The sequence below is a fragment of the Sebastes fasciatus genome, chromosome 8 (assembly GCF_043250625.1).
Source record: "Sebastes fasciatus isolate fSebFas1 chromosome 8, fSebFas1.pri, whole genome shotgun sequence".
Taxonomy (NCBI): domain Eukaryota; kingdom Metazoa; phylum Chordata; class Actinopteri; order Perciformes; family Sebastidae; genus Sebastes; species Sebastes fasciatus.
Genome location: NC_133802.1, coordinates 23,709,894 through 23,735,035, shown reverse-complemented (window position 1 = coordinate 23,735,035; position 25,142 = coordinate 23,709,894). Strand labels below are relative to the sequence as shown.

At 42.4% G+C, this 25,142-nt stretch overlaps 3 protein-coding genes across 12 annotated transcripts in view; 2 read left to right on the top strand and 1 right to left on the bottom strand.

Moving 5' to 3' along the window:
- Window positions 1-3,874, top strand: part of scn8aa (sodium channel, voltage gated, type VIII, alpha subunit a) — a 56,049-nt gene extending 52,175 nt beyond the window's left edge. For all 10 annotated transcript variants that reach the window (XM_074644480.1, XM_074644479.1, XM_074644484.1 and 7 more), the window contains one exon: window positions 64-3,874. In XM_074644480.1, coding sequence (XP_074500581.1) covers window positions 64-1,223 — 1,160 coding nt within the window. In that variant the 3' untranslated portion in view covers window positions 1,224-3,874. The remainder of the gene's footprint in view (window positions 1-63) is intronic.
- Window positions 3,875-8,082: 4,208 nt separating this feature from the next.
- On the bottom strand, window positions 8,083-9,614 carry LOC141772090 (pro-glucagon-like). The gene is made up of 4 exons (XM_074642749.1): window positions 9,273-9,614; window positions 9,077-9,173; window positions 8,660-8,812; window positions 8,083-8,447 (listed from the first exon to the last, which is right to left on the bottom strand). The coding sequence occupies exons 1-4, from the start codon at window positions 9,328-9,330 to the stop codon at window positions 8,429-8,431; spliced, it is 327 nt and encodes a 108-aa protein (XP_074498850.1). The 5' UTR covers window positions 9,331-9,614; the 3' UTR covers window positions 8,083-8,428.
- A 1,203-nt stretch (window positions 9,615-10,817) lies between these two features.
- fignl2 (fidgetin like 2) overlaps window positions 10,818-25,142 on the top strand; it is a 55,276-nt gene continuing 40,951 nt past the window's right edge. Inside the window, exon 1 of the mRNA XM_074644474.1 lies at window positions 10,818-10,930. The gene's annotated coding sequence lies outside the window, so the exon portion shown is untranslated. The remainder of the gene's footprint in view (window positions 10,931-25,142) is intronic.

The window sequence follows — 25,142 nt, the reverse complement described above, 5'->3', positions numbered from 1 at the left end:
AGAATAACAAGTCTGTTGTATTCTGATGTCTATTTTTCTTTTTTCCCTTTTCTTTTCTCTCAGGTATGTTCCTGGCTGACATCATTGAGAAGTACTTTGTGTCACCGACCCTCTTCAGGGTGATCAGGTTGGCTCGTATTGGCCGTATCCTCCGTCTGATCAAAGGAGCGAAGGGCATCCGGACTTTACTCTTTGCCCTGATGATGTCACTGCCAGCCCTATTCAACATCGGCCTACTGCTCTTCCTCGTCATGTTCATCTTCTCCATCTTTGGCATGTCCAACTTTGGCTACGTAAAACACGGAGCTGGAATTGACGACTTGTACAACTTTGAGACCTTTGGCAACAGCATGATCATTTTGTTCATGATCACCACGTCAGCTGGATGGGACGGCTTGCTGCTGCCGATCCTCAACTACCCTCCAGACTGCGACCCCTTACTGGAGAACCCTGGTACAAACGTGAAGGGCGACTGCGGTAACCCCTCAGTGGGAATCTTCTTTTTTGTCATGTATATCATCATTTCTTTCCTGATTGTGGTCAACATGTACATCGCCATCATCCTGGAGAACTTTAGCGTGGCCACGGAGGAAAGTGCCGATCCGCTCAGCGAGGACGACTTTGAGACCTTCTATGAGATCTGGGAGAAGTTCGACCCCACCGCCTCTCAGTTCATCACTTTTGCCAAGCTGTCTGACTTTGCAGACGCACTGGAGCACCCGCTTCGCGTGCCAAAGCCCAACACTATAGAACTAATCGCCATGGACATGCCCATGGTGAGCGGCGATCGCATTCACTGCCTGGACATCCTGTTTGCCTTCACGAAGCGAGTGCTGGGTGACAGTGGCGAGTTGGACATGCTGAGGCAACAGATGGAGGAGCGTTTTGTGGCAGCCAACCCCTCCAAGGTGTCGTTTGAACCCATCACCACCACTCTTCGCCGCAAACAGGAGGATATGTCCGCCAGAACTATCCAGAATGCCTACCGCATCCACCTCATCCGGCGCGGCATCATCTTCAAGCGTCACACATTTACTAACAATAAGTTTGAGAACGGCGGGACCAACCAAGAGAAGAAGGAGAGCACGCCATCCACAGCCTCCCTCCCCTCCTACGACAGCGTGACCAAACCGGACAAGGAGAAGCAGGACGAAAACAAGGAGGAGTGGGCCAGGAAAGACAAGGACAAAAACCAAAAAGACGAGTGGGAATCCAAGTGTTAAGGTTCATTGACTCTCAAAAATTCCAATAAAACACAGCGAGATGAGACTCTGAGCCCAAACCCAACAAATGTAGAAAAAGTGATCATTTGCAAGTAAGAAAAAAAAAAAAAAAAAAACTACAAAAAAATGTTTACAGACTCGATACTACTGAGGCAATGTGGTTTCTTATGTCGTCAAAGACAGCTGGACCAAACACAATCAGTTTACCGCGGAACTTTGCTGCATTGTGACCAAGTTCATGGAAATGAGGAACAAATACAGTGTGCTGGCCAATGACACACATTCCTCTGGGGACCAACTGCCACGGCACCAGAAATCTCTGCTAGATGATCGAAGAATTGCAAAATCCCTGCCACCACCTAGTGTGGACCCCCGCAGCAAAGCTCCAATGCTACGGGACTGGATCGTACAGATCCTACTAGAACTGTTAAAGCAGTCTAACGGAGGCTCTGTGACCCAGTGTTTACCATCTTTTATCAAGAAGAAAAACAATAATCGACCAAGCAACGTTTAGCTAGGAAGGAAACATTAGCGAGGGAGACCCGAGACAAAGATTTGTTTTGTTTTGTTTGTTTGTGCTGAGTATACTTGCATCTTTACATTATTTGAGCAGCAAAAATAGATAACATTTAGCCCATGTCACTAGTCTTCTCATCTCCTCTTTGTTATACTGACATTGAAAAAGACATTTTCTACATGGGCTTTCACACTGACTGGGTAGGGGGCATTAGTCATCGTTTTGACTTGGGCTGAAGGAGACTTTCTCAGGCCGAGTTCCAGATAAATGATAATTATTGTGCTCGTTGAGTGCATAGAAATGACTTGCATGAAGGCATGTTTTGATCAGGAATCATGCATGAGTAATCATAGTCCACAAGACACTAATTCTCAGACCACAGCAGTGGCTTGATTATAGTTTGAGGCTGTCCACTGGGGAATTAAGTCACTGGAAAATGAAGATTTGTGATATATAGGATATTGGTGGAATGATCCTGCCCTTCACTAGTTTTCAACTGACAGATCTTCTAATTCAGCCCTTCATTAAACATTCCAGGTGAATGAAGGATGTAAGCACTCAGAGGCAAAGTCTCAGTCTAAACTAAATCGTTTTTTTTTGCTGCTCTGAATGTTAGTAGTATAGAAAGAATGTGGAGTGTATGAGTGTTATTAGGAAGCAGAATATCCTCACGATGAGGATGCACAGATTTGGAGGGTCGGTTGTCCCGAACCAAATCTGGGGCTTACATCTCTTTGTTTACTTACATTCATCATACCGTCACTTTCTACCTGTGGTCCCTGTTACGGCAATGAGAGCAGGTGATGTTTCACGCCAAGGAATCCATAACTGGCACCAGTAAAGGGTCTGGTGTACTCAAGTGTCAATAGGTATCACCTATACTGCTGTAGTTCCAGGAGAAGAGACGGAAATATGTTTTTTATACTCTTTTTGTTGATTTGTTTTGGGCTAGTGGAAGAACTGAAATTAGATAGACAATACTTCATTTCAAGTTCCTCTTTTGTACTCTGTCAGACCCGCATCGGAATTTCCCAGTGAGCGATGTTTTAGGTAGTGCTTTTCGGACAATTTGAGTTGCCAGCTTTAGATAAAAAAGAAGCCTTGAAGTCCTTCTCTGATGTCCTTGTGATGCAATCATTCTCAGAAAAAGGATTTGATCAGTGAGAGTGACGCTGACCATCTTAAACAGCAGAGTTAGCAGTGAATTCTCACAAGGACATGCCTTGTCGTGCCTAGCATGAATAGAAGGTGGATGGCCGCGAAGGGCTCGTGGGTTTGGACTGTAGAATAGAATCAAATGGGTTTTGTCTGATATTTCAGGGAGGTGGACGGGTGATAAATAACACAAACGTGGACCAATAAATAGGTAGAGCCCCTCCCTTCAGGGTTTTAGACTGACTGCCATGAGAACAAGAGACAAATGTAAGAGCAGAAGAAGTGGTCTGAGTCGGAGTGCTGAAAGTCCCATGTTTGTCAGTGTATCATTGTGCTTTTGTGGGACCTCTTAAAACACTGTGTGGTGTTGGACCCAGGCTCGCACCATCTTTTCACATACTTGCATACTTGGCTTTTCAAGTACGATCACCCGCTTCAAATATAATTATGGAGGTAGAGACGCTAACACTCGCCAAGATTAAACATCAGCAGGCCTCACATCGACGCAGCTTTGTTGTACAATAAGCTTTGTGGGTGTTTTTCATAAAAATAAAAATAAAAACTGAGGTTTTGTCAAGTGGTAGACGAGACGCAACTGCCTCCTTCAGTGTTCCTGCCATTTCTTTTTCTACACAGGAGTGATGGTCCTATTTATAAGCGGATGACTGGACATAAATCTGGCATCCTTCGTCACACCACTAATGCCATTTTGGTGTGTTTAACACTGCCTGTACCAGAACCCCCTGTCTGTAACAATAACTGAGGTCTGTTTACAATGTGAGGTCTCCGAATCAGTTTGGCTGCTGCACACTGAAACCAAATACATTCCCGATGAGAACCACAGGAGGAGTGGGTAAATGTCATCCAATTTATCCATGTTCATCTTGGATGTAATGTTTTAGAATGATACATTCACACTTGAAAAATAATAATAAAAAAACAAGCAAAAAAAAAGATAAAAAAAGAAAACACAAAAACATATATATGTACAGTGCAGGCTATGATGTAAATGGCACAATCGCTGAAAAAGAACAAACTTTTTGAGAGAAACTATAAATATTGTATTATATTCTTTTATTTTATCGGCATGCTTTGTTGTGTTTTTTGTAAATACGGAATTTTAAAAATGTTACTACTAATAATCAAAAAATGAATAATAACAATAATATAGAATGGCTTCCAGCTATGCCCTTTGTCACATTTGTTACCTTTTTGGATTTTTTGAGACACTTTTCACTTTGTTGACGGAAATTGAATGAAATATAGATATTATATAATATACAAAAGATATATACATGTATACATATATGTCTATATGTATATACATAAAACAGAAGAACACTGTTTGTCACATTTGATTTGTGTGCAACACGTTCAGTGGATGTCTAAAACTGGTTGTTTCCAGCACCCTTCTATGTCGGGGAATAGCTCATGTGCGATGTTACTGGAGCTGCTTGCCATGGATTGTAGCCTGATCATGATGAAAGGATAATGTTACCAGCACATTTCTCACTTACTGTCATATCTCTCACCTTCACTGAGTATACAGGACACAGTCACAAACACACACACACACACAGGTGACTCGTCACTGCCCTCCAACTTTACCAGAGATCTCTTCCCTGAGATGGTCCCTACCCCCCAGGGCCTTTTCCCCCCCATACCCACACATCAGTGCCATTACAGCTCAACATGCATACAACCATGTACTTGCTTCTCATCCTCACGTTTCTTTTGTTGAATGGTTTGTTTCCAGTGTTTCACTCAATGGCATGTGCCTTTTTTCTGCTTTTTCTGCGAATTTGGATGTCGATTCCACACTGAAAAAAACCGAAAACAAAAAAAAAAACCTGTCCAAACTGTGGAGGGTGGAGGTTTGGGGGGTGAGCACAACATTAATCAGGGATGTGGAGTCAGAAATACTGCCAGAGGATCATCCAGACACCCCACTTCTTCATCTTAATATTCAACAGTGTGTGATGTTAACAGAAAAACAGCTAACTCAAAAAATTTCCTGTTCTTAGTGCTATGTGTGTCACCCACTTGGCTTGTGAAAAAGCAGCTTGCCTTCTATATTTTTGTTTTATTTCTTCAATGTTTCCGTTTCCATCTGAAATTTATTTTTGTATCAATATTTGATTATAGGACTCATTCTTTTTTTAAGCATGGTTTATTATGGCCGTTTTTTCTTTTTTTTTTGCTGAAAAATTGAAAAAGTGCTTTTCAAACTGTTGTTATCATTTGACACCGTGATAAAAAGAGGATATACAGTACAATATGATGGTGTGTTGCACAACCACTTGGACTCTTGGTAAGAATATAATGAAAGATTGTCTTCATTTGAGCACGAACCTTTTTATTACCAATAAAGCAGCCTTCCAGTTACAAACTTTGTGTGTCCGTTTTCCTGCTCTATACTTTCCCCTTCATGCTTCAATGTGTCCACTTTGAAGTTAGTGGTCACCATTTTGTGCAGATTATTTTACTTTTGTGGTGCTGTATGCGGATGCAAGTGGATTACAAAACATCCTGTGAAATGGAGCTGAGTGCCGCTGTGGTAACGGGGTCGTGAAAGGCAGCCTTTCAAATGTAATGGACTTATTGAATTTGTTAAGAGCCGCGTGTTAACATCCCCCTCACGGGCAGGAGATGGACTATAGCCCCTATTGTTATGCAGTCCATCTATACTGGGATGCTCTTGTTTGTGGTTCACCATAAAGTAAATAGCCTAGAGGTATGATATTACAGTCACAACCTCGTGAGAACAGGGCTGAAATAGTTGGATATTGATCTGATTGTTCCTCTCAGGGGGGTAAGAAACCATTTTTGGAGAGTGAATTGTATGTAAATGATGCACTGAATAGATTGCAAATTCTCTGCCTTTCCTTTTTTTTTTGTCACATTACAAAATCTCCCTCAAGTCGACTCCCCTCCTCCTCCCCGCCCTTCCTCCATCTCCCTGGATTTTTGTATGGTATTTTCAAGTCTCTCTTGTTATCTATCATCTACACATGTAGGCAACCGGCTCCTTATTGACTATCGACCCTCTCCAACTCTGACATGCTCCAGGATGGTTGTTTGAGAGAGTGCAGTGAGGTGGAGAGAGAGAGAGAGAGAGAGAGAGAGTCAGGAAGGGAAGGGAGGGAGGGGAGGGGTGGTAAGGAGGAAATGAGAGAAGGGGAAGAGAGCTGGTGGAGCACTGCAGTGCAGATAAATTAATGCAGCAGTCGAGGCTGAGTCAGCAGCACACTCCCAGTTTGGCTCCATCAGTTTTGTGCCCATGCACGGCTGCCTAGGAGACCGGCTCCCACGCTTATACATACAAAAACCAAAAAATTAGCCTCGTTTACGACATCTGAGCGCCGACGATCAGCCGAGCAGAGGGAGCTGTCCGTGGTGCTGGAGGCGGTGCTACCACTACCGGGACCGATGAGCATCCTCTGCCCGGCTCTGAGGCTCCTTGGGCGGGGTCGGATAGAAAGATGACAGCGCTGGTTGTCCCCGAGCTAACCAAACCCATCCATAAAATGTGTGTGCGGAGCAGCTCGACCTAATTCTTAGACAGCCACACCTACACTCCCCCTCTCCTCCTCCTCCTCCTCGCTCTCCTCTCCCCCCACCTCCCTCCTCGTCCTCTTCCTCTGAAGCATGTTGCCACATAGCATGTGGTTTCTCTGTGGGTGTAGATCTGAACTAAATATAACCATTCAGTCACAGCATTTCCTTTGCCATGATTATCTTTTTTTTTTAAGGAGAGGCTTTTTATACACCTGGTAGTGACACTGAATATAGTCTTTTTAATGAGAGCTGCACATCATTTACTCTTCATCCATTGCAATACAATGCTGGGATGCTCTGTCCCCATTTTGCTGCAGTCCTGCTGGTAAATGTCAAGCACTAAGTGCGAATAGCCAGCAGTTAAAGGGGGTTTTCCTACTATCTGATCCCATTTCAACCATTGACTGAGATCAGAGGGTTGTGTTCTGCTGGTGTTCCCCTCCCTTTCTCCCCTCCTCCTCCTCCTCCATCCTCCTCCTCCCCAGGTCTCCCTTCCTCCCTGGAGAGTCAGACTGAGGAGGGAGGATGGAGCCCAAAGAGGGAGCTCTCCATCATGGCTATATGGCCAGAAGCCCAGAAGCCCCCGCCACAGCTGCACCCTCACAACTCACATTTCTCAATGAGAAACGAGGCAGACACATAACTAACCCCCCACCAATCCATTTCCACCACCACCACCAGTTATAGCCCACAGTTTCTCTCCACCTACCTAATATCCACCAGCCCCTCCTTTCTTCTATAACCTACTGTATTGCCTCATTGCATAACCTCATTGTGCAACAATGTAAATCTGTGTGAACAAAGTGCATGCTATATACAGTCTGCACTGCAAAAGGAAACAAAACAGATGCCTTTACACCCACACACTGCTTTTTCTTTTTTAGATTTCCCAAATCAGCCTGTGCTGAGACTGAGATGTTTGGATTTTTCTGATTTGCTGAACAATAGCACCCACCTCTGGTCAGCTGCGTGCATGTATGAAATGTGTCCTTTTTTTTATACAGATCACTAAATACTGCCCCATCTATTCATTTCATTTCTCAATCTTTTTCAACCAAGGACCCCTTACAAGGTAAAGTATATACTGTAATGGGACCCCCTCATGCATGACCCTTGGAATAATTAAACGCATAGCCAATTTTTTACACTTTTATAGTCTTAGTTATGTAAAGAGAGAGAGATAGTAAGTGAAGATACTGGGATCATATTAAACTACAAAATCCGATCGTACCAACCATACCATTCTAGCTTGTCATGAAGGAGGTTAAATAACGCTCCAAATTTAACGCTACATTTTGGCGAGGAAAAACTGGCATGGCCATTTTTAAAGAGGTCCCTTGGCCTCTGACCTCAAGATATGTGAATGAAAATGGGTTCTATGGGTACCCACGAGTCTCCCCTTTACAGACATGCCCATTTTATGATAATCACATGCAGCATATTTGTCCACTCCCATGTTGATAAGAGTATTTAACACTTGACAAATTTCCCTTTAAGGACCCCTGGGGGTCCTCTGACGCCACTTTGAGAATTACTGGTATAGACATTATCTGAGCACCTATCATCACTCTCCAACGTCCATACAAAACATTTTATTGTGCATCACAACATCGAAGGCATACAGGTGAATTCACAATGCATTCAGAAAAAGACCATAAATTGATTATCTTGTTATTTTTTTTTTCATCTTGCATCTTAAGTTTATTCATACTGCAGAAAAAATCAAAATCAAAAGTACATCGAGCCTGCATTCTCTGCAAGGTGTCGGTATCTGAACATGACTGCGTTTGAAATAACAGGAAGCCTGTAGATGGTCATTTCTAAATAACAAACAATATGAGATATGAAATGCAAAATGTACCTTTTATTTTGAGAATAAATTAAATGACCAATGTTTATGTTGTTGCAGAGGATTCATCTTCCTTTATGCTGCTGGGTGATGTAAAGCAGTATCAAACTACTGTACATGTAATCTTTAAACTTCTTCATGACACCTGCAAGTAAAATATAAGGAACTGAAGTCAAACAAAAAAAACAAGATGCGTCCAATCTAAAATACTGCCACAACATGTGAAATGATTTTACTTGGATCCAAAATTACACAGATATGTTCAGTTGCTCTACACTACAGGTAAAAGTGGAAATATTTGACTAATATGACTTGTTTGACAGTATATAATGGTATAAATGCTGCCTTGCAGCTCACACTTCTCGTTTGGTGCTGGCCAGCCACTCCACAAAATCTTTAGCCTTAATCTTATCTAGATAGTGGGTGAAGTCGCTGGTGAAGGTCCCGTCTGAATGCCTTTTGAGGTTTCGGATGATGTGTTGTCCTTTTTCCATCTGATATGAATGCCATCTAAGAAAAGTTGTGGGAAATTTAATAAATTTACAGTCAATTTCACTGCTAAATATCATGTTGCATATTCCATATACAGATTCCATAACAGACCTGAAATATCTATGACAACAGTATATTTATTTTGTTTGTTTGTTTGTTTTTCAGTAAAAATTATTTTAATTTTCTGTCAAATATTGATTTCATATTTGTATTTTGCTCATACTTTGCTTATATAAAATGTAAAAGATATGCCAGTTATACAGAAAGAGACCGAATACACACCTTGTCGGTCTGGTTTTATCCACAACCATCTCTTTAGTGCTCGGACAGAGAAACAGGACCAACATACACCACACGTGAAGGCTCATCCTCAGGTCGCCTGGTCAACACACAACCAAGAGCAAAAAAAACATCAGTGCTTATCCTGATAAATTAGATAAGGATACATTGCATTTCTTCAGAAATAAAAAAAACTCACCTTCTGGAAATTTGATACGTGTCCAGTGAAGTGCAGTACTTGCTTGTCTGGAGCACATGCAGTGTAATATTGATGAAGCCACGGAGAAGCCCCTTGAAACCTTTTGAAGAACACCTTGAAGATAGAGTGGACCAAACTGCAAGTACTGATAACTGTCACCTTATAAAGACAGCTGGTGTCCCAGTGTGACGTATACTGTAGGTCACCTCCCCCAGCGGATGACCCTCTCCCTCATTAGGGTGGTCTGAATCATACCTTATCTGAACCAGGATGACGTGTGCTCTCCGCAGAGTTCAGAGGTCAGAGCCCTCTCTCACTTATTCAGACAGTAGCAGGTGTGGAGAAATGTTGTTCCGGTGTCTGATGCCAAGGACATGACACCTGAATTGCATTGTTCACTCCTTTAATATTTAAAATCTAGGCCATTGAGTGTTTTTTCAGCTGCAATGTCTTCCAGGACTCCATGCTAAGATCTGGATGAACATTTGAGAATACTAAGGTCGATATTTAGCTCTGTCTTCGCAACATACTCTAATAAGAACCTTTAATGAAAGCATAAAAACAGAGTCATCTTATTTATCATAAACTATAGTGTATAGTTGCTGTATTGATGAAATGTAACATATGACTGTTTAAATTATTTTGCAGTGATGTCATAATAATCAAAATAATCATTATTTTATGATTTGTCTCTATATTTCCACGTTTATTTATTCTTTATTTTTTTCTCTGTAAATTTCCACATTTTTCAATTTACTTATTTATTCTTTAATTTGTTCACATTTCTGTATCCATACACGAAAAAAACAACAGAAGAAAACAACAGATGAAGAAGAAGGAGAAGACACACTAACAAGTAAGTATGTGTTTCATTCTGAGTTTCTTTCTTACATAAAAGCCCCTAAAGTCATGAAAAACAAAAATGCATTGAAACGTCTTAGTATAATATAAGAATATGAATTACAGGTATACAGCCCCACAGCCCTTAATTTAATTCATTATTATTTTCATGTATAATTTTACATATTTTATTTGTTCTTGTTCTGTATGCACCTTGTCCCTTTACTCTAATGCAATGATCTATGAGCCACGTTGTTTGTAAATTTGAATTTGTTCAATAAAGAATTAAAAAAAAAAAGCCCGCCAAACAAACACCAGCTGACTACAGCTAGTTATTCACATTTTATGATTATAGTTAGCTTTAGTTTTAGAAGAACGCTAAATCTGTTATTTTGAGGTAGGTATACCTAATATTATGTTCGTATCCAAATGCAAAACAATGTTACTAGTAAGCAAATAGTGCTGCAGCTAGCACCGAACTTGCCATAGCTAGCTAACGTTAGCATGATACTCAAGGCCTATGGAAAGGAGGCTATGTCATACGTCATCAACGCGTCACATCTCAGGGCTATAGCACATGCGCAGTAAAATCTGGCCTGCACCCGCCGCAGCTTCAGTCATACTGCGCATGCGTTATACCTCACACACCAAGACCAGTGTCCTAACCTCCTTCCATAGGCCTTGATGATACTGTAGTAGTAGCTAGCCTCATCAGTGCAGGGGTCAGCAACCTTTACTATCAAAAGAGACATTTTAGGCAAAAGAAAGAAAAAATAAATCCGTCTGGAGCTGCAAAACATTTGATCAATGTGATGAAGGTAACACAGTTTATAGTCTAAGTATATAGTATATAAGTATCTAATGCAGTGAGGGCCAAAGAGACAATGTACTACGGAGTATTAGGGTCACAATGAGGGAAAAAACATCTGAGATTACGAGATTAAAGTCATGATATAACGAGAAAAAAGTCATAATATAACGAGATTAAAGCCATATTATAACGAGAATAATGTCATAACTTTACGAGAAAAAAGTCTTAATTTTACGAGAATAAAGTCATAACGTCGTTGATACACCTGACTATTCACCTTGAAGACCTTTTCAATCCTGATATAAGTTTGTTTTTTAGTTCACAATAACTTAAACCATCAACTTGGTCTTGTTAAAGTTATTAACAGTTGTACAGACAACGCCAGGAGATGATAGAAATAGACTGCAAGCCATACATCATTTTCTAGCTGAAGATAGTCACCTCTTTATTTTATTAATGGACATGATTTTATCGATATTTTAGACTTGCTTTTAGCCCGTTTCTGTATGTAGTTTACTTCTAGGCCTTGGCCACTAGGTGACAGACTTGACCACAGTACATCAGCGAGGTCTCCTTCGCTCTCATGTTGAGGAGCCTCTCATTGTGTAGAGTTGCTCAACATTTTCTAGACTAAGACCTTGTTTTTTACTTCTCAGATTCTTATAACCAAGTTGTAATGTTAACAACTTGTCAAATCTTTGTAAATTATTTCAGATGTATTACATTTTTGTACTAAATTAACATTTTCTGCAGATGGATTGTACTGTGTAAAAATGTTGATACATTTTCAACATTTAATTTACTTATTATAAAGAAAACAAACAAATGTCCATTGAAGAAATTTCCGGCAATCTTTGCAACATGGGTCCCAAACCTGAAGCACGAGAAACTCTGCTCTTGTATTTGCAGATGGCCCACTGATCCCGCAATCTGTTATCATGTCTGTAATTCTGGATTCGTACATCGCTGTTTATTGTTGTCGTTGGTATGTTCTCTGTGTGTTTTTTTTAATTATTATTTCCAACATAACATTTGAATGCTCTTTTGTACAGCGCTTTTGTCAGCTTTAGCTGTGTTTTAATGTGCTGTAGAATTAAACTTTACTGTAAAAGGGTTCAAAGACCTGCTTAGCACAGATGTTGATTTGGACTTTTAGATGCCTGGCATAATGAGATAAAGGCGCTGATGGAAAAGGTAAATATTTGATCAGTTTGGTGTGTTAAAGAAGCTCTGGTAGCATGATGTTGAGATGGTGCATTCATATAGTATTAATAAGGAATGTGCTGGATCCTTGGAGAAATATACACACACCGACCTCACAGCTCATACTGACTATTCTCCTCTGGTGTTACCCCTGGAGAGCAGGGGTATAAATGTTTGAGTCTGTATTTGATATATATTATCGCTAACAGAAGATGTGGAGTTCAGTGCAGAGATCATATAGCTGAGGGTCATGTTTACAGGGGCTGCACTGCTGTTCTCTCTTTGCTGCTGCTTGATAACTTGGTGCTGATTGATACATTAATATTGCATTGATCCGGGCCTCTTCTTTCACATGGGGGCACTCCTTTACATCGCATCACAGAAAAGCTATAGGTAATGGGGAGATCTTTAGTGCAGCATCAGAGGGTCCCAGTGAGTTTATTGTTCTTTTGTGCTTGATCCTGTTCATTAAAGGAACAGTGATACAATTTAGGAGGATCTATTGGCAGAAATTGAATATAATATTAATAGGTAAGCTTTCTTTAGTGTATAATCACTTGAAATTAAGAATTGTTGTGTTTTCGTTACCTTAAAATTAGCCGTTTATATCTAGATATGGAGCGGGTTCTCTTCATGGAGCCGATCCGACATGTTTCTACAGTAGCCCAGAACGGACAAACCAAACACTGGCTCTAGGTAGGACCATTTGCATTTTCATGTTTTCGCGTCAGTCAGCGTACTCCTATACACGCTTGGCACACAGGAGATATTTCAGTTGGTTGCAATCTGCAACCTCACCGCTAGATGCCGCCAGATCTTACACACTGCACCCTTAAGTTAATTTCCTGGGAAAATTCTGTTTCAGAATATATAACCACAGTTGCGAGACATAAACAGAAAGCCAATAATTAACAGAAGTTGCTCATTATTCTCAGCTACATCTGAATGGAAAGACAAAGAATGTACCTAGCATCAGGGTGGATGTTACATAAGCTGTAAGATTAGTTTACACTGAAGAGCAACTCCCACACAGTGCTCTTATATGGATCGTGCCTCACTTGGGGTTTGAGGGTCTGTGAATCACAGTGGATGCTACACATTAGACAATTTATCCTCAACAATAAACACATTTTCTGGCGACGCATAACAGGTCTTTGAAACGCCACAGGAGACAAAACAATAAGGCTATCACGTATAAACATCACGACTGAGGGCAGCGGTTTAGCCTGAGATTTTTTCCTTCCATTTATTTGGGCTGTTAATGATAGGCTATCAGATTCCTATCTCCCTTTCCTGCTCCCTGCTCCCTGATGTAGCCTGGAGGACTGTTTTGGCGAGCATCTGGAGGCAGGCTGTTGAATAGGCTCCATTCTTGCGGGGCCCTGTGCTCCAGCGAGCGCACTCGGGGCATGGACGCTCGGCCACGGTTGACAGAGGAGGCAGAGCCGGCAGCGGGGGTGGGGAGCGAAAGGAAGCCTGCAAGAACACGGCAGCATACGTTAGTTGTGAATTTTCTCTCAGTGCCTCATTTGCTTCCACGCACTAGATCCCCATATTGTTGACTCCCTTTGTCATTTTCCGTTCCTCCATCTCTTGTCTTCTATTTCATTCCCCCAAAATGGAAATGGAAGACCGGCCTAGTGATCTTGGGCCATTTTAGACCAGAACAGAAGGGCTTTGATTTCAAATCAATTCAGCTATGTACCGCAATGTTTTTTGTTTTTTTTACAATTTTGAAATTGATTTTTAACGCCAGAATCAATATAATTGCTTGCTTTAAATCCAAAGTGATAAACACTACACATACAGTAATGTATGGAATCATTTTGGGTTTCACACATTGCCAGGAAAAACAGAGCTAGACATGATGGCTAAAGCTGCATGCTAACTCTGTCACGGACAGGAAACGTTATTGTATTGCGGTAACGTGCGGTCAAGCCAGCCGTCACACGCATCTCCGTGGTCAAATCGCTCGACGCTACAACTGTAGAGCACCCATATACTGACATTAATGTTAAATGCATTCAAACGGCCCCGATGGAGCTAAGCATAGATGTATAAAGAGAACGGAGTTGACGGGGAACGCTAGCGATGGACTTGGCAAAGTTAACGGAAGTTAACTACGTCCGGTTTTCAAAATAAGGTGTTAACAAAGAGAACTGCATATACAAAATACATGTATGGAAATAAGATTGATTGGATTATATTTACCAGAATGTCCCTTATAAATTAAAAAGAAAATACCAGAGGGAAATCTCTTTATTCTTTGACTTTTGGAAAAGATTTAATAAATAATTCCTGACAATGACTGATATATTTGACTTCAGCACATCTCTGACTACATACAGTAAATGCTGAAAATCTAAATTTTTACTGTATTAATTTAGATATTTTCCAAAGTAAAAGTCCCTAGAAGTGTATGATTCAAGTTTTTGCCATGGTCTAGTGTTAAAAAAATTAACAAAAATCGCAATAAATTATAATATCGAATCGCAACACCCCTAGTAAATACTGAACAATGCAGCATGGAGTCAGGCCTTTTCTCTACAGGAGGGGATAGGTGGAGGGTGGTGTAGCAGTCAGCTTGGGTGAATATGGTTGTAGAGCAGCTGAGGAAGTCTATTTACAGCAGTTTTGCAGGATGCTTGTGACAACTGTGGTCTCAAACCTCAGCCACCAAGTGATTGCCTCGTACTCTTTCATAGCCTCATGTCATTTCCTCGGGGTGAAGAGAGAGCAAGGGAGGGTGTTTCAGCAGTTTGAATGTTCATCTCTCACTGAATTTTAAAAGAGGATTAATTTATTGATTCAGTTTTTATAATTTCAGGATTTGAAAACATCTGATAGGAGCGGGGAGAGATTTTGTTAGAAATAGTTCATTCTGTGTCATTCATTCCCAGCACTCCAATAATCTTTTCTGTCTGTTTGAGGCATTCAATCAAAAGTAAAATCCTTTGTTATACTAAATTTGACTGACATAACTCGTAGGGGTGTAAGAAAATATCGATTCACATGAGTATCGTGATATTATGTTTTGCAATACTGTATTGATTCTCCAAAACGCTTTATTGACCTAATTAACCTTTTAAAAATCCAACGGTGGACCCGGATGCTATTCTGTCTTTCGGAGGTTAAAGCGGGCTCAGTGTTATAGCTAGAAGGAAGATACTGGCACCTAGAAACTAGAAAACCTAAGGAATCCATTGGTGCCAACCATGTCATACTTGGGAGCTAAATAACGCTCCAAAGTTATGCTAGATTCTGGCGTGAAAAAACTGGCATGGCCGTTTTCAAAGGGTCCATTGACCTCTCACTTCAATATATGTAAATGAGGATAAATGTGGGTACCCACGAGTCTCCCCTTTACAGACATGCCCACTTTATGATAATCACATGCAGTTTGCGGCAAAAACGTGCAATTTTTTTATTGCAGTACAGATGTGCTATTTTAACCTATTCTAAACCGGGGTATTTGAATATTTCTTGGAATTGCATGAATTGGATACCACTGGAAAGCTGAGACTATTGTGGATCTTATGAGTGCTACAGGAAGGAGTCCTAAAACCCGGAAATGAGTTAGCATTTTATCATGTCCGGTTCCCTCTTCTGGAAGTCAATGGGTTTTTTGAATGGGTTTTCAGTTAGATGCCTAAATTAAGGTCTGTGGTTAATACAAGCTTAAGAGATTTTGACATTTTGTTCTATGATATGAAATACATTAAATATGTGAATTTTTAAGCTTTTATGTGTCTTTTAAAAAAGGCGGTTTCTAACAGGTGGTTAAATGAGACTACTAAACGTCATCACGCTGACTCGTCTGCCTTTACAGCCTAGTTGTGTATACCCGCGCTCATGTGACCATGGGGTAGATCGTTTATATCCTAACGTTAGCTTATTACTTTTGCATTTGCAGTTTCAGAAATCATAAAAGTGGTGTTCATTTCAAGATTCAAGAGTTTTATTTGCCATATGCACCTAAGTACATTGGAATTCTGAGCAGTTTACACCGAGTCAAATTTATTTGTGAAGATTATCTCGCTGAACAAAACGTGTAAGTATCATAAACATATGTTTTCCACACAGTTTATTTTCTGCAATAATCCAAAATCCAATGGAAAAATCAGATTGGCTTTTTGTCGAGGGAACCAGGGGGATGATAACTTTCTGGTTGGCCTCCAAAAATATCATAGGGTCATCCCTGGAGCACTCTATTGTATTCATGTGTAATGATGTTAGTACCCATTGTAGCCATTTCACAAGGTGACTTTATTTTACTCAGATTTTATACATATGGTGGTGTTTCTAGGCTGCACGGTGGTGCAGTGGTTAGCACTGGCGCCTCACAGCTAGAGGGTTGCAGGTTCGAATCCGGCTTGGGACCCTTCTGTGTGGAATTTGCATGTTCTCCCAGTGTTAGCGTGGGTTTTCTCCGGGTACTCCGGTTTCCTCCCACAGTCCAAAGACATGCAGGTTAGGTTAATTGTGGACTCTACATTGCCCGTAGGTGTGAGTGTGAGCGTGAATGGTTGTCTGTCTCTATGTGTCAGCCCTGCGATGGACTGGCGACTGGCTGGGATCGGCTCCAGCCCCCCCGCGACCCCTAACGGGATGAGCGGTTGTGGATGGATGGATGGTGGTGTTTCTTTATACTAGGACAGATTTCCTAAAGTTAGATTTTAAAAAATCACAATATATCGCCTTGCCATTGCAATGTATTGAATCAGTACCCCTTAATCATGATAAATATCGTATTGCCAGATTCTTGCCAATACCCAGCCCTAAGAACTTGACTGAATTTGTTTGAAGATGTGCACACTTCCTTCCCTATTGATTGTGTGGCTGTACATCTTGTGTCTGCCCTTGTTGTTTGCTGGTTCAGATGTTGGATCAATGTGTTTGTGTCTGTGTAGCGAGGCTCTGGCTCGGGCCGGAGCTGAGCTGTAGAAGGTAATGGGATTGTAAGTGTCTGGCAGAGAGGAGGAGGAGTGGTAATGAAATGAGGGGCCAGGGCTGTCAGAGCGAGAGATTTTAACTGACAGCCACCCGCATCGGAGGACACACACACACACACACACTATCTAGCGTGCCGTTTGTGTATATTTCTTTTCACACGTGTGAGAGCGTGTGCATATGATTACATGTGTTTATGCCCGTGCAGACACCGTGCTCCTTCACTGCTCCTGCTGACAGTCAGACAGGATCACAGGAGTTAGTGTTTACTAACTGTCATTAGCTCTGTGGGTTCGTAGCTCTGCCACAGTGATAGATTGAAACCTCAGCATGACAACATAACTGCAGCGTGTTACAGCAGGGAAGGCGTGACCAGCTACTCTGCTGATAGTTCTTATCTGAGACGGCAGAGAAATAGGGTAATGCTGTCCCCGCAGCTGTCAAAACACTCTCATTCTCTGTCTGTTTACTTGATGCATGTCCCTGGGAGATAGCGCTTAGCTAAGCTGTAAGAAAGAGGTTATGGATTGTCATAGTACAATTTGTACTGGACTCTTGTAGGAGGCGGTGACCATTTGGACTATCTAAACTAAACCCAAAAAAGCATTTCATCTTGTTGTTATATCATATTCCTGCCAAATCCTTGCAAATACTCCCCTGTGAGTCGCCCTCCTTCTGTCCAGGCTTTGAAACCATAATATCAGTACATAAGCCCTATATGTATCCTATTGTGATTTGATTTGGACAACAGAAATGGCAGATTAGTCTTAAAGCCGCCCAAGTAGATTATCCACTCATCTCTAAAGCTCATGCATTGAGGGTTCCTCATAATTGCCGCTTGCGGTTGAGGAGGCAGGAGTGCCCAGCTTACCCACGATCCGGAGAACAGGACCGATCTGCTTCCACAATGCCATGCGTGTCTGCTTATTAAAAGTGTGGTTGACCCTAGTTTTTCCCCCGTGCGCCTCTTCCCATTGTGTTCTGTCTGATTGATGTTGACTGGGGTCACCTAAGCCCATGCAGGGGATCACGGCACAGTGCGCAGGGGGCTAAATGTTTACATGCATTCATTTGAATTCACCCAGGGGTCTGCTGGCCCAATCCAGGGTCGTCCTGTAGACGGGCAGGCGAGGCCATATGTCATGCTTTTCTTCACCACTGGTTTGAAGGTCAGACCCACCAGGTTACGGAGGCTAGTTAGGAAGAATAAATACTCTTTGTGGGCAGGACCCTCCCTTGTGTTTTGGCTTTGAGCTTTCAGCTGTGACGCCAGACGTGGCTCTTAACATGAGTGGGTTGAGAAACATACATGACACTAATGTTGCTTACCCGTTGACATTAACCTGACAGTCATGACAGAAAAATAAGCCAGCATATTATGCATGGTGTTCCAGTCATGCACTTATCTGGAGCCAAATGTGACAGTGAAGAACTGAGATGAAGAAATGGTAAATAGTTGAGCTTGAAAAAGAAAAGAAAAAAGAGCCCCGGGGATAAAAAGTTAGACTACGGAACAACAGGACTGACGCTCACAAACAGATATGTTTTCAGCAGCAAGGGCAGAGGTGAAAAGTCAGACGATCCTACTGAAGTCACTTACATACCAAAATATTCAGGTAATGCTCAGTCAGAACTAGTTTGTCTGACCAAGTCAAAAGTATATATTATTCTACTGAAAGGCGGAGTGAAAAGCCATCCATCATAGAGAGAGATGAGAGACATGATATTGTTTAAATATGGAGATAATGGCACACATTTTCAGACAGAATCTCCTGTAAGCCGTTCATTGTGTTGCACTTGGTTGTTTACATGAAAAGTGAAAGAAATAGTCAGATTGATTTAAAAAAGTTATAGAAAAGGACTGATTTAAACCTCCCTAATCTGATGTAAGAAAGGTGGGTGGAGGGTGTGTGTGTTTTTAAGAAAACACAAATGAATACAACGTATGTGCTGTCGAAGTGGTGACAATGTTTTTTTTAGTATTTGCTCGTGTTTTTTTATGTGCATGTTTTTTCTTTTGTTGCAGTGCATTGAGTTTTTCTTGTTCATATTAAACTTCCATCCATTCCTCTCTAATTTAGCGACACAAGATTTTCTTTTGAATGAAAACCATAGACTGTATATAAGAAGTGGACTTTGTCACCGTGACGTCACCCATTGGTTTGTGGACTGACGTTTTGAAGCCTTGAGTTCGGCATTTTGGCCGTCGCTATTTTGGTTTTTGCAACCAGAAGTGACACAAGAGGGTGGAGCTAAATACAACTGAACGCTGAATAAGAAATTTTTAGGCGACCAAAACGGTTATAATTAACTGTCATGAACAGAAAACACACTGTGAAAGGGTTAAAGTTGTAAGACGAAAACACGGACAACTCCCAGACCGGACAACGCCGTGGTAGTGACCTGTCAATCACAAGGTAGCCAAGCCTTAAAGCATACCCTGCTTTATGGTCTATTTGACTCTAAATGGGACCATAATTTACTAAATGAACATCATGCTGTATTGAAGAAGACTTGAAACTAGCAATTGAGACCATAAACTCATGTTTACAATGTTTACTGAGGTAATAAATCAAGTGAGAGGTAGGGTCATTTTCTCAGAGACTTCTACACAATCAGACTTCTTTTTGCAACCAGAGGAGTCGCCCCCTGCTGGCTATTAGAAAGAATGCAAGTTTAAGGCATTTCAGCATTGGCTTCACTTCTCAGACCCGGAGTTGCTCGTTGATTGTTCATAATGACCTATAAGTGTATCCCTCTAGTGGTAGAGTTGGTAGTTTTGTGCTGATGTAGTGTATAGTTTGGGGTCAGTGCATCAAGGCTTCGGACATTACGACAGACCAATCCAGGGTGTTGCAGCAGCTGCTCTTCAGCACTGTTACAATTCACCAAATGATTTAACAGGCAGCCATTGATCCACCTGGTAAACATTCATTGCTTTCAAACAGATTTTCCACTCTGTTTAGATATCTCTCTCTCTCTCTCTCTCTCTCTCTCTCTGACTCTCTCTCATGCTTATGCATTGGAATGCGAGTGTGTGTGTGGTGTGTGTTTTTGAAATGAATGTTAACAGGCGGGCGGGGGTGGGGTAGCTGATTGGAGTGAGTGAGCGAGTGTTGGTCGAATGTGGTTACTACTAAGAGAAGAATAGGACAGAGAACAGACAGTGTGGTAGTAAGGCATAGAAATGAAAGGATTGTCTGCTATTTCTCTCACCCATTAACCAGACACGGCCATTGTTGCGCTCACTTCCCACTGGCACACTGTTGCTGTGACTGACAGCCCGACAAGCCGCCTCTGTAGGTCTGCCACATGGTGGGCCGCTGAATGGGGAATGCAAAACGTCACCGCTTTGTAAAAAAACAGCTTACCTCAACTCTTTATGTTGCGAAAAGCTTTCACCTGCGCTTCACTTAACACTTTAGTAATTGCTTTTGCTTCACAGCCCCGAGGCTAAAATAAAATGTGAGTGCTGTTTTTTGAAGCCGTTCACATGATTACAAACGCCATTGATCTTATTGTTATTGATTTCTAAGTTGGAGAATGTCAGATTTCATGTACTGCTCTTAGTGACTTATGTAGTACAAGTGAATCTCATTTTTCTGCATACATGCAGCTGCTCTGTACCTAGCAATGACGTTATGTTTATACACGTTTTGGTAAGTGCAGCACCATAAATGACAGGCCGGTGGGAACAGCAGCGTTTAGTGAGGATAACTTCTGGCACCACAATGTGAGCCCCTCCTGTGAAGTGTAGCCCCATCCCCACCTTGAGAGTCTCCCTATACACCCACTACACGCGGCCAGGATGGCGGCGGGGAACGCGGAGCGAGAGACGTGGCGTGTTGAGCGACTCTCACAGGCGGAGGCCATCTCATGGAATTCCAGAGCCGGAGCAGGAGGCAGAGAGGAGGCTGCTGGGGAAACAATGGCCAGGGACATCTGTCATGCGTGGCTGCACTCCCCTTCGCTTACAATGGGTCTGGGGGACCAACCAGTGATGGCTTTCTTTTCTCTCCCCTCCTTTCCGGGGACACTTCTGGCCCTCACAATGGGCCTTTTGTCTCCTCCCCGCTTTTTGCCAACGTTTAACCCTTCGAGTCTGCTCCTTTTTCTGCCTCTTCTTTCTGTCTCCGCTAGAAAACAAAACATAGTTGAAACCGCGACTATTCATTCACCTCCCTCTGCTTCTGTTTTTCATTATAACTTTTGGCTCCATCTCTAGCTGTGCGCTGCACTCTTTGCATGAATGTGTTGAGACCCTCTTTATGTGCTGCGTGGGTTACGGAGGATGGAAATGATTCCTCATCCTGTTCTGCATACGGGAATAAAATAAAAGCCTCACAGTCCGGCGCTCTCTCAACACTTCAACAGATCTGATTTCGCCACATTGGCTTCAGCACAACATGGCAGTAGCCTCTGGCACTTGAGACACCATCCCAGCTCAATATGCTCCTTAACCTCAATGGTGTCCTCTTCCCAGCAGCGCCATTGTGTTTCAGCCAGGTAGCCACGTTTACAGGAAGCCGGGCCACTAAGAGGTTGTCATCACACACTTACTGCCCGTTGATGCGACACAAATCATTTCCCCTGTGTGGAACCTGGCAGTGTGGTGAGCAGTCTGTGCACATGAAAGACGGGAGTTTAGGTACTTTGAGTTTCTACTGAGTACATCAAACCCATGATGATGTTAGGGCCACAGCTCTGCACTGGCTAGGATGTAATTATACTTGGATCCTTGGCGCTGTCTCTTTCTCAGTGTTTTCAACACTCATCAGCCTGATGTAAATTGCAAATTGATTTTTCCCCAGCCTCTCATTCTTAAGGACTTAAGGGGTTCAAGCTGGTCTACAATTGATTGGTCAGATTGCAATTTATTATTGCTGTCAGCAACAAGACTTTTCAAGGGGAAACTTGGCAGTCCGCTGGGCAAATTGAACTCATCACCTCTCCTGTGCCAACATGACAAAGCAGATACCAGCTGTGTATAGTTCAACTATGGCATACACAAAATCCCCTGTAGCATACTTTGTGTTGACTAAACATGTGTGTTGCCCTGCTTTGGGAATGACCAGCCTTGAAAAGTTTCCAAGTGCTTGTGATTCGACTCCCATGCTTCCATAATGGACTGACTGGCAAGCTGGACTGCTGTGTCCTGTCCTGGCAGCTAATTGCTGCCAGCTGCCGGGGGGTCGGGGAACAAAGGGCTGTTTGAAAAGGTGATCTGTTGATTGGGGAAGCTGTCCACCCTCCTTTTTAATGGGATGTGCATCGAATGAGATGTGGCATCTGTGTACAGTGCTGCTGCGTTCTCGCACACATGTCCCCGGGGTCCAGTGCACTGTAACACCAGCCCATCTGTGTTGAGTAAGTGGAGAGCCAAATGAACTCCAACTGGACAGAGTGTGCCTGAATAAGGTGAAGGTGGTGCAGGTCATTTCACGTGGTTGGAGAGAGGAGCTGGGAGGTGCGTTTTAACATTTTATTAGTGCCATGATTCCTGCCTTTGCAGTCTTTTTTATCACATACTGTAGGTAGATTATGTTAATATCCACAGTACATTTAGGGCCATCTTATCTGGGTCCTCAATCTTCCCGCTGGTGCACATACCTTTTTAACTAGCTCTAAGTGAAGGTGGAGGGGTCGTAGGAAGCAAATGTTTCATCTGAGTGGCTGAGTCAGAGCATGTGTTGATATGGAAGCACGTCTTGTTGGAGATAACATTCTTGTCTTTTCGCTGTCAGCATAAATATTTAAGTAAACCTGTCAGTGGTGCTCCCTCCCTCCCGGTGCTCTCTGGGAGGAACACAAGACAGAAAGAGGGGAAAAATGGCAGAGAGAAAGAGAGAAAGATAAAGGCCCCTGACTGATGTCTGTCTGTCAGCAGGGCAGTACTCTGTGGCTATAACCAGCCCTCTCACTTGCAGACAGGTCCTGTGTGTGTGTCCAACACCTCTCGGAGCTGTCTGTCTGATCGAACGGCCCTCCAGGCGTCCTGTTATGACAGCTCCCTCTCCGCCTTGAGAGACCTCATCTGGGGCGTGTTCTGACAGGGCGGCCGCTTGGAATAGCTCTGATGAGAGGCAAGCGCAGACCTTTATCATTCTGCTGCTGCTCCCTGTCACTCTTGCTTTCCCTCTTTGTTTCTGTGTGTGCATGCTTATCGGCTGTTGGTTTATCTTTGTGCAAGTATGATAGCATCTGGAAAAATTGCTGTGATATAGCTATAACAATAAAATTATTTTTATACAGTAACAATGTTCACATGCACACAAATATATAGATATCAATTTTCACTGCAGTTATTGTAATGCTGTAATTTAAATATATATTGTGTACAGTTGAGCACAGCACAGAAAGGGTGTCTAACGGAAAGGTAAACCGGCTGCCCCCTGAAAAGTTGACGATTCGAATCATCGTCAGTGACCCCTCAGTCTTTTTTTAAGAGGGTAGATCTATAGAGAACGTTGTGCTCTTATTGAATCATTAACACATTGGTTATATAGATATGAATGGTGATGACACACTCACAAAGCATTGGAAACGAGACGGGGGTCTGTGTTTCAAGACAGGTCAGGTGGGTTGGATATCGCCGCAGACACCTCACACTGAGGACAGTCCGCCCCGTTTGACAGACATGGCGCACAACAGGGGGCCCCGTCCCTCAGTCGCACTGTGCGGCCGTCCCTGACCCGCCGAGTTGAATCCCCCGGGCAGACTGCGTACCCCATCCGTTGAGAAGTGTACAAATATTTTCAGTTTATTATGAAACTGTGACGGACCACATTTCACCATGTTAATGTCGTTGAAATCATCACTGAAAGTCATGCCAATGGATTTTCTGGTTGCCAGATAATATTAAAAAAAATAGGAACGAATGGTCGAATTTTCGCTCAATTTAGTGTGTACAGTTCTGTATGTTGACACCTTCTTTTTTGACTCTTTCAGCTGTTAGACCTCAGTCTCTGTGTAGGAAGTTGCAGCTTTGAAATTTATGGAATAAGATGAACATGGTTCATGATCAGTGAATTAGAGTAAGAACAATCAGGTTATTGTGCATGCATGTTTTTTTTTGTACAAAAGTGACTGTTCTGTAAGACTTGCTGTTGAACAAGATGTTGTTTTCCATTAGATTTGATTATCAGCCATTTCATAATACATATTTATTTGGTGTCACTGCTCAGCAAAGAAAATACTACAAAAAATGGGATGAAGTACACATAAAGTGGTACCGCTGCAGGACTAGTTCTGATTGACATTGTGAGGGCGAGATAAGGAGATCTGAGCAGTAAAAATGTCCTTGACAGAGCTCTGGCCTGGCCATAGTTAACAGATCAACCGGCACCATCTGTGACAACCCCAGAAGCAATTATCCCCTATCACATCCTCACTGACCATTTATATATTAAAACCTGCTCACAACACCTGAGATTAACCCACACTCGCACCTCTCCTGCCATAATCTTGCCTGTCCACCAGCCCTCGTTCTTCTCCTACATGGCCGAGCCAATAGTGTGGGGGCTGGTTCAGGGTCAGCCTGCACCTTGTTCTATTCAGCCATTCTGCTGCTGCCACTGGCCTGGTCTACAATCATAGCTATGGCTGTCATAAAATGTCCTATAGCTGAAAATGACTATAAGCCATGCTATTACAGGCAGAGGTAGAGAGGGGAAGGGGGGGGGGTTTGGCCGTAAAAGTAGCATCATGGACTTGTCCCTCAATCGACACTTGAAGGTCAGTTGGCAGCCACGGTGATCCACAGCTGGATCACCTCTAACGTCTAAACCTCTCTCAGAAACACTGTCTTTGTTTTGCTTTCCCCCCTATGTTTGATTAATCTCTTTGTTTACATGTTTTGCAATAGAGTGCTGCAGGGGATGACGTATTTTGGTAGTCCATCCTGGGAGTTAGCATCGCACTGGTTCCCTTGACAAAAAGCCAATGGGATTTTTCCATTGGATTTTGGATTTCTTGCCGAAAATAAGCTCTGTGGCAAACAAATGTTTATGATACTTACACGTTTTGTTCAGCAAGAGAGTCTCCCCGAATGAACTCGAACTTTTATG